This window comes from Heliconius melpomene, chromosome 17, assembly GCF_056956725.1.
Source record: "Heliconius melpomene rosina isolate 202511_hmr_F chromosome 17, ASM5695672v1, whole genome shotgun sequence".
Lineage (NCBI taxonomy): Eukaryota > Metazoa > Arthropoda > Insecta > Lepidoptera > Nymphalidae > Heliconius > Heliconius melpomene.
This window is the reverse complement of record NC_140405.1, coordinates 7,738,480-7,754,143: the sequence shown is the minus strand read 5'-3', so window position 1 is coordinate 7,754,143 and position 15,664 is coordinate 7,738,480. Positions and strand designations below refer to the sequence as shown.

Sequence of the window (15,664 nt, the reverse complement as noted above, 5' to 3'; positions counted from 1 at the left end):
CGACCTCGACATAAAAATTGTATGCAAGTAATATTAGGTAACTCGTGTCAAAATGATATATTTTTTTATATTTTAAAAATAACCTTACATTTGCAGCAATATATTATAAAAGGGCCAGATCACCTTCAAGCAATTTATTCAGCACAAGCTACTATTAATATACATTAATTGCATTACTTAAACCTTTTTTTACAAAAGTTATAATTTTGTTTCAAAATAAAACAACTTCATCGAGATAATTTCAAGAAAGTTTATTTGCTTGTAAACGTTAAACATCCAAGAAGATATTCTTACAGCTATTCACAATCTTGCCTAAACAAATAAATAGTATACAAATATATAATCGAAAACATTATTCTAATATCACTATCACTTTAAAGTAAGTTTAAAATATTAAATACATTTGGACTTAATATAGGTACAAGGTGTAAATTATGCTGTTGAATGGAATTTTGAATGTATGTATGTGTGTATACATGGAGAGTATACTTTTATATTTTAAATAAATTGTGTATATCACTGATGTTTTGGAATATTTAGGCTCCAATTTTATTTTCAAAGTCAAAAATCTGTGAAAAGTTTATTATATCTATTTGTATTTACTTTACATAAATAAATTAGTTACATTTGAGTACTGTTACTCATCGGTGTTTACGTAATATATATTTGTACATTTCATTTGAAACATTTTCAAAATAAAATAAATAAATGTTAGTAAGTCACACCATTACAATGAAAGTGAGTTAACTCAAGAAGTTGGAATTTGCGGGTGTCAGTGTCACCATACCATCTTACAATAGACTTTTTTGTTCAGGTTTTGGTAAATCCAGCTTTTTTTACCGACTTCTGTAAAAGGAGGAAGTTCTCAATTCCACTGTATTTTTTTTTATTTATATTACTTATATTCTATGAGAGTGACGTATATAATCAAAAAATTACCTAGTACCTTTATCCGTCCAATATTTAAAAATATTCTTGACATTCTGTTTCTTAATAGCATTTAGCAGAATAAAAAGTAATTTAAAAAATGTAAAATGAATTACAAAACTTCTATAAAAGATGACATTTTAATATGAAAATTGAGCAATAAATATAGTTATTTATTTGTTTTTCATAAAAAGTAATAGCCCTACTTCGTTTGTTTCGTTTTACAAAAAATATTACCAGTATAACAATTTAATTTCTAATTTTAATTTTCTTATATATAATTGAAGTTACAAAACAAATAGCCTAATATTATTGAGAAAATAGTAAAATATTAATTGAGTATTATTTTATATAAACAGATTTATATTAAATAGGTTTGTAATAACAGAAAAAGAGGATCATATTTTTTTCAGTAGATTACTGGTAAAAATTTTAATTAACGTTGAAATTTCTTCGAATATTCTATGAGTATTTGACGAAATATACAATAGCTATATCTGAGAAGATAACAAGTTTTAGCATTAATAAATTATATTACAATACTACGATTACAGTAAATGTCTAAAAAACAAAATAGGAAATAGGCGATTAGACTATTAATTATTAAAAAAAATTTTTATATATTATTAGTTATACCCACTTTGCTCAATGCTATTCTGGGGTAAAGTCTCCAATAGTGATTGCGGAGCTTCTCTGTCCTAAGAGAAGCTATCAACTATCTTCAAAGTACATAATACGATACAAATTTGTATAAAATCAAAACGGACGAAATAACAAACTAATCTATCAAGTTGAAGTAAAGCACATTCATATAAAATCATATAATATTTAACCAGACTATTTCATAAGCTCCGAAATTTCCTACCGCTTAATAAACTTTGGTGTTTCTCTTTATCTAACTACTGGGTCCACGGTAAGGTTATTTAAGCTATAATTTCTAAAAATTTATCCAAAATACAGACGCTACATTACAATGCAAAAATATCACTACAAAATCTATGTACCTATATCTGAACAGGTTGAGTATATTCAGAAACGTCTAATTTTAATTATTTATAATTAAAAGTTTTCCAAAAAAATATTTTTAGGTCGATATTTATTGTTCCCTTTTTATTGTTGCTTGCTTGTGCCTTTGTGTACTTGCTTACTTGTAATTATTGTAAACAGTTAAGAGTATATTGAAATTCGGACATAGTATATAGGATTTGGACAAACCAATGAATCTGTACGATGATATACTCCTAGCTTTAAGTTTAAACAACATACTAATTATTATACTTTTCACTTATTTCTTCTTCTTTTTCACTTCTTTTTCAACAGTACAGATCTGTAGCCGAATCATTAAAGTTGGTATACAATTTTTTAACTCAGTTCACGTTTTAGTAATGAATAATCATAGATTAATTGTAGAAGTTACGTTATATGATACTATAAGATGCGATGATTCTTTTCCAAATTACAATGATTCGCAAGGCACAAGCAAAACGCCTAGATGTTATAAAGCTCACGTTATACAATAAATAAATAGTAAAATAAATGAGATTGTGATAATGAAGGTAGTTTATAAAATATAACCTATTGGAAGACGTTCTTTGAAAGTTTAATTATTAAAATGAGTATTGATGAAATGTATTTAGAAATTGTGTGGAATGTGTTTACTAGTTAAAGATACATCTACCCTAACTATTCTAATATTACCTTAACAGGATAAAATGAGATGAAAACAAATGATTGTTCATCTATAACAATATAAATGAAGGAAAAATATTTAAAATTACTAAGCGCTAAATTAAACCAACCCGTCTAATGGAGAAATACTGTCAAATATCAACATATCGCTATAATTAAAGCGTCTCATAAAGCTACAAATAAATAACACATTAAAATATCTAAATACAATAACTTAACATTAGCAGTCAACTTCTGAACAAATACAAGCGAAAATTTAAATGCACACCGTGTAATATACATACATGAACAATTTTAATAGCGATTACGAATGATTTCTTAATTTTATTCGGAATAATATCGATTTTGTTCCAATCAATTAAATATATTTATTTATATGAGGGTTTTTGGCAAATTCATATGTTATTAGGAATGAAATAGTTATAAACTATAATGTAAAATCTTATTACTAAATCATATATGGGTCATAATCAGAAAAGTGGACATTTTCGAATTCGTAACGTAACTGATAAGTAACAACACTGATAATGTTTGTTACGAAACTGATGTCATAAGGCATTATACACAACAAAATAAGGATATTATATGAATAAAATATTGTTTTTTTTATTTAATGAGACACAGATTAAAATTTTAAAGATTCAATCGTTGAATTAACAGATTATAAATGTAAGAAGAAAACATAACAAACTGACAATATGAACAATATAATAATGCTAGTTAGTAACGTAATAAACTTATATTTCTAGTTAGAGATCACAAAGTTAATGATAAAATTAAATCCACTTTAAAATATATCAAAATTTGAGTCGTTATCACTGGAATTAAGTTTAATTCTTTGTAAGTGTTTATTCCGCATATCTTCTTATTTAATAGGATTGGTCTTTTTAAGACGTTCTCTATATCTTTTATGTATTTCAGCACTCGACATAGGAGCCATGACGCTTACTGAAAATACAAAAATATTTATCAAAAAATTATTATTAACAAAATCACAACTAATTTCAGGCAGAATAAAAAATATTTTTAACTAAATCGGTTGAGCTGTTTCTGAGATTAGCGTGCACAAACACAGACAAACAAGCAAACAAGCAAAAAACTTAAAAATCATTATTTTTGGTTACTTTACTTTATGAAAAGTCACTAATAGTTTTTTTCATATGCCAGCAATTTTTTTTTCTTATATACATATCTTCCATATACAAGCACCGGTTCGATACAATTTTATTATAAACATATATAAGAAAACATTGGTAACGTAATTGTGAACTAGGCTTCATATTTTCTCAATTTCGTTACGTAACGAAATATAACGAAATTGAGAATGAAATCTGAGAAATTCTAACCCTTTTAAATATTTGCTCATAAGCTACGTGTTGCATCTGCAAGCACTGAAGTTCTTTTTTGAGATTTTGTAAAAAGAAGCAAATAACATAAACAAGAAAACGAAATTATAGAATACTTACCAAAATAAAAGCCGTTTATAACCCTGAGATGTAATTTCACGCATTCCCTCTAAAACATTTAAACCCCTCAACTGCTGCGAGTACACTACTGGTTGTAGCTACGACAGCATTGACTTTTAGAATTATGGTGCCACAACAAAAAACAATATTAAACACCATCCAAAATAATTGCGTTCATCATTTAATTGTACGTTACTAGCCCTGAGTAACAAAAAGACAATATTTTGGGACAAATTTACTTAACTAATATATATTGTTTATTAAATAATGTATCAATAAAAGTAGTTCTATTTAATATTATGCATAAAGTAAAGTAATATAAACATATCTGAAATCAAATAAAACCATAAACATTCGTAACAAATCAATTCTTAAAAAGTAAAGTGGTGAATGGGACACGAAAAATTGTATGGAAGCATTTTGAAAGGTTTTTTGCAACTAACAACAAATACTATTATTTGCCATAATACATTTAAAATATTACAAAAATCTTTAAGTTAATAAATAAATTTATCGTAAATGGCAAAATATTTAAATTATCTTTAAAATTGTATTTTTAAAACGCATTCAAAGTAGCGGGACAAGAAAAGACACAAAAAGGACACTTTTTCTGATTATGACCCATATATGTCAAGTGACATCAGTAATTATTAATTTTAATATGAGTATTTAGTTTTAATATCAATAAATGTTGTTAATTTCATCCAAAAACTATCGACAATCGCATTCTGAATGTCATTCATAACCGCACACCTAAATAATAGTCATCTCAAAGTGGCTGCTCATTAAATGTAGTTTTTATTCCTATACAAAATCTATATATGTATTTATGGCACTAAAATCTACGCCACTTTTCAAAATGTATCTTTGGCGCCATTCGCTACATGTAAGCAGGTTTCATTTTGTACGCCCTCTTCCATATCTCACACAAGCAGACCGTGGAATGAAAACGATAGAAGATGGCCAGAGGCATCGAAACGTGAGTTATTATCGTCCAAGCCCAAAGACCGTAGAAATGTAACTGTACTGGATGTGATTCGGCCCGAGATTTCTCCAGTGTATTTATAGCCCACATCGCCAAATTCGTCACTAACAGGAAAGTAACTATTTCTCTTCCAGGTTTCTTCCGTAATTGTTCCGGAGTCTTAGCTGATCTGCGACTTGCATCCAAAATGAACATAGTTTGACATGTTGTTTGTACTAACGAAGACAACGCCGTTATTAATATAAGTATTGTGTTCTTTTCTATAGTAAAATGCCCGCCGATGATCGTAAACGTGCCATAAATGAACATTCCAGTTTGGGCGCCAACAAGCAAGATATTATCGAGTTCCAAATTCCTGTTCCCGTCGTATTTTAAATTCCTGACGCATACCATTCCCGCTAAACTTGCAAAAGTTGTCATAGCGTACAGCCCTAACTCACACACGTTCACTTCAACCACCGCCAACGTTGCATATTCCTTCCTTGATATAAGAACAAAGAAAAGGATAAGCGATATTATAGTCAGGACTAAAACTAGGATTCCAAAAAACAATCCTTTGTGAGCTCTCGCGCAATCCACGCTGTACAAATGTGGTGATTTTTTGTAGGCCAGACCTTCCAGCAGTCGGGCTTTAGCTATAGCTTCTGCGACGTCTTTAGATGGATATTTGGATATATTTTTCCACATGACGTAAAGAATCGCCGCGCATATAAGAGAATATTCTATAGTACATGGAAATAGGAACGGCGAAGCATCTTGTACTAAGGAACCCATGATGTTTGTTCGACGGCATTCAAATATGTGGTGCGGGCCTTTTAAGCCTCGAGGAACTCGGAGGTGTGCCGCTGCAGGGTGCGAAGGCGGTACTTCAGTCGATAGAGACGCGAACGCCTTTTGAAATGCTGGAATTAAACAGAAAAAAAATGTTAAATATCTTATAAAAACTAAATACGATACTTCATCTTGGGAGAGTAATAATATTTAAATGAGTTTCTTTTCTAAAAGGAGCAGTGTATCTTGACATTAGGTTCTTTCTCTCTGCCTACCAATCCAATGCGGAAAAAACATAAAAATGATTTTACATAAAAATGCGAAACGTTGTTTATTTCCCTAAAATATATATTTTACGTCTCAACTATTAACTTCGTCAAAATAAGCACCCTGGCGGAAAGTGGCATTTTGCTATTCAAACAATTAATGGAATTATATTATCTATAATATAGATTAGCCCGTACGCTACAATTTAGGTCGAAATTCCTTTCGAGGTCAACATCGACAGGCAAGCTATTGACACAGAATCGGGGATAACGTGACGAGGGTTTTGGTAAATTAAAAAAAAACTTTTGCTGACTTATATTGTTTAAGTTATTCGCTATTCAATTACTTATTACAGCCATGCCGATGAATAAATAATAGTATTACAGCAATTATTTTTTTATATTATCAGTAAGTTTTCTAAAGAGAAAAGCACCTACTTGTTAATTACAATTACCTAGTTTATTTTTAATGAGTGCAATAATAAAACTTATACATATATAATATTCGATACATTTTTTTTTCATTGTTAAAAATAATAAATATTTAAATAATCTTACTTTCCTTACATCAACGCAAAAAAGCAATTTCTCCAAAACAATAGAATTACCTACCAACTTACATAGTTAATAAGCTGGGTCAAGCGGGAATAAATTGAAACAAAGAGCTTCGCGTGAAAGTAAATTACGCGGTCGGGGTAGTGCATAAAAAATGAGGTTGGCCCGGGTTTATGGAAACGGAAAATGTTCCGTACTTAAAAACACAGCCTTAAATTGGCTAACTTCATGTTTATACTCGGCACTTAAAAGCCGCAAGAATCTCATAATTGATTAGATTTTGTGAAGATAAAAAGTTTGTTTAAGAGCTTATTTCACAGAACTTTATCATGTTAGTAACTATCATCCTTACATAGCAAATTTAAATGTTCCAGATTATTTTTTAACATTTTTGCAAATAAAGCACGTTTTACGAGAGCGGTTAAGCTACGGAACGATGTAATTAAAAATTATAAGTTGAATGTGTAAATTTTTAATATTCCGACTACGTCATTAAAGTGTTTTTTTTTAACTTTGAAATATATTTTCTTGTTGTTGTAGTATTTATTGGGGTTTTAGACTGATCTGTACATAATTCACTAGTTTTGGCTTCAAATCACACATGACGAGAGTGAAAAAAATAAATATATTAAGTTCTATGTAAGCTTTACACTAAATAAACGTCATTAATCGTTTAATCCTAGATTAACTATTATATTAAAGTTTTCACATTTAATTTATAATGCAATAGCTAATACTATATACAATCGTATATAAAAATATAAAAATTGTGAAATATATAAGAATGAAAAGTAATAAGCAGGAATTTGTGCCATCGCATTGTGACGCCATGGGGCGGTTTTTTATTATACACGCAGTCGTTGATTACGCACGCATACCAGTTTGGAGGAGTAATTGTATTTACATTATTATCATTAGGTCTAGGATCAAGCAAGGTGTTTAGTTCCACATCAATCATGTTATACGTATTTCTAAAATATGTGGAAAATGTAAAACTGAACAGTTTTTTTATCAATATTTAACACCAATTAAATAACAATCGGATTATTTTACAGCTGGTAAGCAAAGATGACCTAATGTCAAACCAGTCCATTGTTTATGCGAATTCGAGACATTGTTTATTGAATGGTGAAACTCAACGCTACTAGAACGAGGAAACGAAAATTCTAAATTAATTATTTCCCCGAGTGGGGATCGAACCCACAACCACTACGTTTACAGTCACACGTTGTGAAACTCTACGCAGCGGCTTAACAGACATAAAGCCAAAAAATATATAGTAAGGTGAAATATCAGTTATAAAATATTATAGCTGAAATTTCATTCAGACGACATTTTTATAACTATTATATAAATTATCCTTTGCTAGGTCAGTAGTACTGAGACTCATTCAAGCACTTGTGCATTACAAAAGCAGCAAATTGAATCATTCAAGGAGGCTCGAGCTCGAGCAGCTTAGTACAAGGAGCCGAGTTCACTCATTATTAATTCAATTAATGGAACACAGAGATATAATTAATTTCGTTATTCTGAAGGAAAGTTGATTAAACTTGAAGATTTTGTAATTATCTTAAGTATTTGAGACATACAGATATCTCTGCTCTCTAGATATATAAATGATAAAAGTTAAACAATATATATTTTTTACATTATTTTAAGTAGGTTTTGAACCCATAAATATCGCGGTGCTCTAGAAAAGTTTATTCATACGTTTATAATATTTGCTTATATAACAATTAAAAACATAAATACATTAAACAATGATAATTCATTAACTTAAAAATGTAATTTAAAATATTAAAATATAAGTAAACTTTCACGTTTACTATTTAAAAGTGGTTCATAATAATCTACAGCCGTGCCCATTAACTACAAAGTGAAAAGTAAAAAACACTGTACAGGATAGACAATGTGATAACTAAAAGCTTTGAGTTATGTTGCACTATAAATAGTACTGCAGTTATATCTCAGGCGTATTCGTGAATATTAAACAAGTAATCTATATATATAAAATCGAAAGGTCACTCACTCATCACGAAATCTCAGAAACTACAAGTGCTAGGAATCTCTAATTTTGCATAGGAGTTACTTATAGGACGTAGGTGCTCGCTAAGACGGGAATTTGCAATATTCGATTTCTAAGGGGTTGTTTTTGGGGTCGAAAGTTTGTATGAAACTTCGTTACTACAAATGCTAGGAGTGTCAAATTTAGCATAGACGTTACTAGGACGTAGTCATGGAGACAGAAATTGATAATAACATAGTTCACGCGGGTGAAACCGCGAGCGGGCCGCTAGTATCCTTATAAAATTACAGTTTTTTTTCAGTTTCACGTTGTATCCCGCATGTAGCAGGGTAAGCAGAGGGAGCCTAGTGTTAAGACACTCCGCTGCCCACTTTCCACCAAATTCTTGAAAAAATTCTTATGTAACTAATAACAATTTGAACTGTATATATATACGTATATGTACAAATGTCCGCAATACACGAACAAGAAAAAACTCAAAATAAAATTTTTCAGTTTATTTTGATCAAATACCCGACATCGTTATTCAGATTTCCCATCTCCCATTCGTATGCTAAATTCTTTACGTGTTGGTGACGTTCGGAGGATAAAAAAGGCAAGGGATTTCAATTTCGGTCCCAGTCAGCTTACCACGTAATTACGAATACTACGAGTACCTACATGAATAATAATATTCTCTATATAATGGCTCAATCGATTCAAGTCTAGCATTTTATTATTTATAGGAAGGATTAAATACAGTTTGCAAAATTCTATATTATTGTATTTTTAGCATGACGCCATGACTTCTCTCGCCTACAGCAGGCACAGAGAAGTAGTGTCAAGATACTCCGTTCTATGCTTTTCAACCGAATTCAAGATATTGTGCTTTGAGTGAATGAACTCAACTTCATTCTATTCAAAGCGGGGAAATAAAAACTATTCACTGCTTAATCCTCATAAGGCATAAGATAAAAAATAATTATGAATCAAAATATAGTAGTATAGAAAATAGAACGTTAGAGCCTATTTCTATAAAAATACAACGTTTAAACAGTAAAAATAGTAGCCATGTACACGTATGCATATCGATCGAGCCCCAAGCAACATAATGACATAACACACTAATGCTGACGTGAACACACACTGTGTTTATATTGATCGAAAGCAATATAATAAATATCGACATTTAATATCTGCACGTAATTCGTCAAACACCCAATAACGACGGTCTGGTGAAGACAGTTTGACTTCATTTATTGGGGACCTTTGTTCCCGTGGTATTTCACAGATGGAAGGAAGTTTTCCTCACTTTTGTAAAACGAAATTGCTGTCGAATTCGTCCTTTTTGTATATAAGATTGAAAATTTATCTTCCTTAAACTCGTCAGTTGTTTAGTTAAGGAATCGCTTTACTTGGTTCAATATTTGATGGAAATTGATTTTTTAAGTACTTGCTTGTTGGATTTAAAAAAAAAAACATTTAAAATTAAAGTTTATTTAAAAATACTAACCGCCTCATACGAAAAATAATAAATTTAAAAAAGTTTACAATATTTAACTTACCAAGCCTATGTGAGAGTCCTATAGTTTTATTTTCAGGATCGTAGAACGTGAGTATTTCATGTTTCGTTTCTTGCACAAGGACGTTCAACCACACACTAAGATTCGTGCCCACCATGTGCATGAGCCCAAATCGTGCCACAATCTTATGTTTATACACTTTCATCTGGAAATATATGGATAAAAATAAAGTGCTTATAGAAGTACTGGAAGTACTGATAAAATGGTGAGAGCTACAAAGACTTTTCAATCCGAATGCAATAAACTTTTATTTGTCGCTCTAGAATTCTCATTCAACTCTTTTAAAACGTATGTGTGAAGCGCTATTCAAAGAATATAACAAAGCAAATAGATTTTTCTTCAAATTCAAAGTAAACTATAGACATAGACATCTAACGTGTCTAAGCGAGATACGTGTCTGATTAGCATTTTCCGTGACCGGCAGTATTTTCTAAACAGATGATTCCAGATAATTTGTTTATGCCAGTAAATTTGGTATTTTTTTTAGCTTTTATAAAACTATATTATAGTCCTTTATCTTTGTACTAAATATTAAGATGGATTAAAAGACTTAAAAATCTCTTAAAACTCTATTCCTACACGTTTAGTCACAAAATCAACGTGACTATATTATGACCACGACCGCTCTGTCCAGACCGTAACTGAGAAGAGAGAAGAGAGAGAGTCACAAAGTGTTGATTATTTGAATAGGTACTTGTGACCTAGCAAAAAAAAATGTACGCATCAGTTAAATATTTATTCAGGTGGTATATAATACGCAAACATTAAAAACTGGTTGAAAATATTAATATGATTTTTTTTGCAATATATATAAAAAATATATATACAATTAAAAACGTAACAAACAATACCATTATATATTAAAACGTTATTACATACCTCATTGTTGAGAAAGATGAAGTACATCTGTATAAAGATGAACGCCATGCGAGTAGCGGGTGTCAGTGCGAGAAGAACGTTGTGGCAGTTGGTATTCCTCTCCAACTCCCAATATTGTCCAAATTCCAGGCCTGAATAGATCATCGACCCAATGCCGAAGGCTACATGAAAAAATAATTATTATTAATTCAGCTTCACGCTGTATCCCGCACACATTAGGGTAGGCAGAGGGAACGTAGTGTTAAGACACTTCGTTCTCCACTTTCTGCCGAATTCTGGAGGCATTACGTGTTGAGTAGCAGAACTCAACGCCGCGCTTTGCCTCGACACCAGAGCGAAGAAATGGAAATATAAACGTAAATAATTATTTCACTTCCTCGAGTGGGGTCGAACCCACAACCGTCGCGTTACAGTCACACCCTTGTGCCGCTGCGCTACTTCGGCCGGCCTATTACAAATGATTACATTTTTTTTTTTATCATTTGAAATTTAAATTCTTGGATTTGTAACAAATTAAAGAATCATCAATCAACGCACATGACAGCGGTCTTAACTTGGTTCTAATTTATAATTAACAAAGGTAAATTCTTGATTTAGAATATGTTACATTTATTAAGGCAACAGATATATCGTACATGTGAAACGGAAGTTCAGCTTCCACTTCAAATATAGGGCAAGGTGGTTATCGCCGGAAATTGTCCTAGTTTGGATTGCGCCTAGAGCGTTTCCAGAAAGTTTCGCGGATTAATTTAATATGCACCTTCGCTTAAAAGTTTAACAGCATCGAGAGAGACACCTTTCTTTGTTCTGGATTATTAAAAAGTCTTTTAAACGCCCAGCTACTAAATGAATGAAAAAGTTGAATCAGAAATGTTGTTTTACCTTTTTACCTCTTACTCTCGCAGGCGCTCGAGTTAAAAAGAAAATAAGCAAACAGTCTCTCACAGCATCCACTTAGCCTACTTGTTGTACAGTAAAGGTACTATAACAATACGTACACAGCTATAACAACGAAATGAAAAATAATATTCTACGCAACAGTCCTGTTGGTATTATTGTTAACCTGATTCCTTTCCTCATTTTTACTGTTCAAGTAGGCATACGTTTACGTTTTTTTTTTTTTATTCTGTGAAATTGAGAACACGTTGAGTTTTAATGTTTCATCAAGGATTTCATGCTCTGTCAACTTGAAAAAGTTTGAAAGAGCTCGTGGTAACAATAAACAACATTAATTAATGAATAAATCGTATACGACTACAAAGTTACCTATTTTGGCGTGACAAAAATTGGTTTGCCGAAAGAATAATATCAACACGCAATGCCTCCAGAATTCGGCAGAAAGTGGAGAACGGAGTGTCTTAACACTAGGTTTCCTCTGCCTACCCTGCTGTGTGCGGGATACGGTGAATGAGGAGAATACAGCTTAGAAAGAAGAAATTAAGTTATTAATCAAAAAGAATCGCATTTCGCTTATAAAACGTAACGGATAAGTAGTATGATTAATGAAACTTAGGAGAAAATCGATAACGTGGTGGTTCATTGGAGCGCTATAAAATTTACAGTTACTATCAGAAATGTAATATTTGTGAAAGGGACATTTTAGAAATAAAAAAATATTAAAGTTATCTAAGAGTACAGATATTATAACGTCTTAAAATATACGCCTTTGATTAAAATATTTAGTAAAAATAAAAAAGAAAATATTCCGGATAACATATATGTACATACATATGCATGTAACTATTCAGATTTACAAAGAGACGTTGCGACTGAAGTTTAAATAAATAAATAGGTTGACTTCCCTTCGGATGAGAAATGTATTCACAAGTCTCTTATCCATTTGTATCGATTTTATAGGTGATGTTTATTTTATGGCAACTCCCAATGCTAAAAGTTTTACAATATTCATTTCAAAAGAATTGAATACATAGTTTTCATCGCATTACACGTGGAAACCAGGCATCTGACGTTCTGTAATAATTAAAGTTATTAAAATGTAAAATTTTGTATAGAAATATAGCATCATAATTTTTTCTAAAGAATCCAAGAGACCAGAGCTGTACTCGTATACAGACGCATAATTGTGGAACCTTAATTTAGGCGTTGCACCTATTCAATTAAAACTTGCAAAGTCATTTTAATGGAAAAGGTAAAGGACTGACTAAATATAAATAATATTTAATTAAAGGATTTTCTTTTAATAAAAATACTATATTTACTAAAGGTAGGTGGTTTTTTTTTAAATAAAATTATTTACTGTTGTAAACTGTAAAAGTTTCAGTAGGTATCTAGTTTCAATACTTTTTAAATGTACCTAACGAATTCTTTACAGGTCACAGATTCCATTCTATTTTACTGTAAATATAATTAAAAGTTGAGTTTAATATTTATTACGCACAGGTTAATATTTATTAACAAGTGGGGGATAACGTTTACCGCTACAAGTATAGTCATTTTATAGTATGTAATATAATGTATAGTTATAGATAGAAAATCAGTAAGTTACTTGGAACAGTGATTGAGATTTTTTTGAGTCCTTTCAAACGCGACTCTTGTGGGTTCAATTCCCACTCGGTAAAATGAAAGATTTAATATTTTCATTTCAAAGCGTAGCGTTGATTTTATTCACTCAACCCGCAATGCCACAAGAATTCGGCTGTGCGTGGAGAACGGAAGTGTTTTAACACTAGGTTCCTAGGTTCCCTTTGCCTACTCTACTATGTTCGAAATATAGCGTAAAGCTATCAAAATAGTAAGTATATACTTACCAACAGCACCCATTCTTAAATAAAAGCTGCCATAGTGATGTGTCCGACTAGCCAGAGCGAAGCCCAGAGACAGTCGCTTGGCGGCCAGCTGCGGCGGCAGGGCAGTCGTCGTCGTGCTGCGCTCGGTCCGAGACGAACATGAATCCGATTCAGATTGTGATGAACTTGAATCTGATTCTGGATTATAGATTCATTATTTTTAATTAACTGATAATAATACTCGATATTAATTTGGGAAAAAAGCTATTTGTAAGAAATAATTAATTAAATTCTTTCTTTAATCGATTTGTATTAACTTATTGACATATATGACATGTAAGTTTCATTAAGGAAATGTAAAGTATGTATTACTCATATAAATTACTCAAAATAAAGAATTTAAGCTTCTTTCTAACTTATCTTGAAGTCAAAATATTATACTATTGTATTCAGTTATGAATGAACAACAAGTAACAAAAGGAGTAGGAAATCTTGTAAAACTACACACCCGCTTCTTCTTCAGTCTTACGCTTCATTTAAATCACAAATATGCCTTATAAGAAATAACTTCGCCGTCCCAAAGCTCTAAACACTTACAAAGGGAAATAAATCGGAATATAAAAGTGGTACTACAGTGTTACTGAATATATCGTAGAATTATATTATTTTTGATGAAAATGTGTTTGACATTTCGTTCCATAAAAAGGAAAATTTAGATCGACTACGTATGTCCGAGTATGTTTAATCCCACAAGCCAAAAGGGCCAAAATTTATTTACTAAAAAATATATGCTTTCGTCGCTAGTATTATAAATGAGTAAATAACACTATTATATTTTCTGTTTATTATTATTTTTAAAACGATAAACAGATTTTTTGATCGAATGGAGTGCTATAGCCAGATACGTATAGTAAAGAAACATTTTGCCACTTTCATATAAAACTTGCCACAAGTGGAGATAAATTTACTTCAAGATATTTTACTTGTTAGGTACAGAATATATGCAATGTGTGCGGCGTTTAATTCCGCCACTCAAAACGCAATGCCTCCAAAATTCGGCGGAAAGTAGGCTACCCTGCTATATGCGGGATACTGTGTGAAAACATGTATATAAATTGTTAATACGACAGAAATATCATACCAAAGAATACACTGTTTAATTAAAAACAGCGAATTAGTATGTTTCGTGGCACGTTCGTATCACCAATGTGTGCCAATTAAAAAGGTTTTTTCTTTTTACCGACATCCATTTGCAATGTAAATTAGCTCTTTAAAAACTCAAACCAGTTCTAAATACAACTACATACATGTACTATGTCAATGTAAAAATTTACGTAAAACTAACGAATGTCTTAAAATATATCATACTTTTCAAAATATTATGATTGTATTTGTTGTTTACAGCAAAAAATGACATTTGGAAAAATCTTTTGCTAGTTATTGGCCTATTAATATTTATTCTATAAACATAAACATATTAATATATTTAATATAATATTGTATTTAAATTGAAAATGAATGAACGATTTTTTTAATTTCTATTAGCTTTTTTTTAAATCTCCCTATCCTTTTCGAACTTCATCCTTTTGCCATGTCTGATTTTTCCCGATATAATGAATAGCAATTTCTAAAGAACACACCTGAACAATTCCAATTTACGTTATCAATATTGGCTTTGTAAAGGAATCTCAAGAGGTAGACCCGCATTGAAAGTTTAAACCGCATTTCTTCGAGTATAAAATCGTATAGCATACTGAACTGGAGTTTTAATTTCACTTTTAAAACGTAAAA

General features: G+C 30.9%; 1 protein-coding gene across 5 annotated transcripts in view; it reads right to left on the bottom strand.

The window, feature by feature from the left end:
* Nucleotides 1-230: 230 nt before the first annotated feature.
* The window catches only part of LOC146530119 (proton channel OtopLc-like), a 50,922-nt gene continuing 35,488 nt past the window's right edge, over nt 231-15,664 (bottom strand). For all 5 annotated transcript variants that reach the window (XM_085200497.1, XM_085200496.1, XM_085200498.1 and 2 more), the window contains 4 exons: nt 13,895-14,071; nt 11,127-11,287; nt 10,230-10,392; nt 231-5,969 (listed from right to left, as the gene is read on the bottom strand). In XM_085200497.1, coding sequence (XP_085056623.1) covers nt 4,963-5,969; nt 10,230-10,392; nt 11,127-11,287; nt 13,895-14,071 — 1,508 coding nt within the window. In that variant the 3' untranslated portion in view covers nt 231-4,962. The remainder of the gene's footprint in view (nt 5,970-10,229; nt 10,393-11,126; nt 11,288-13,894; nt 14,072-15,664) is intronic.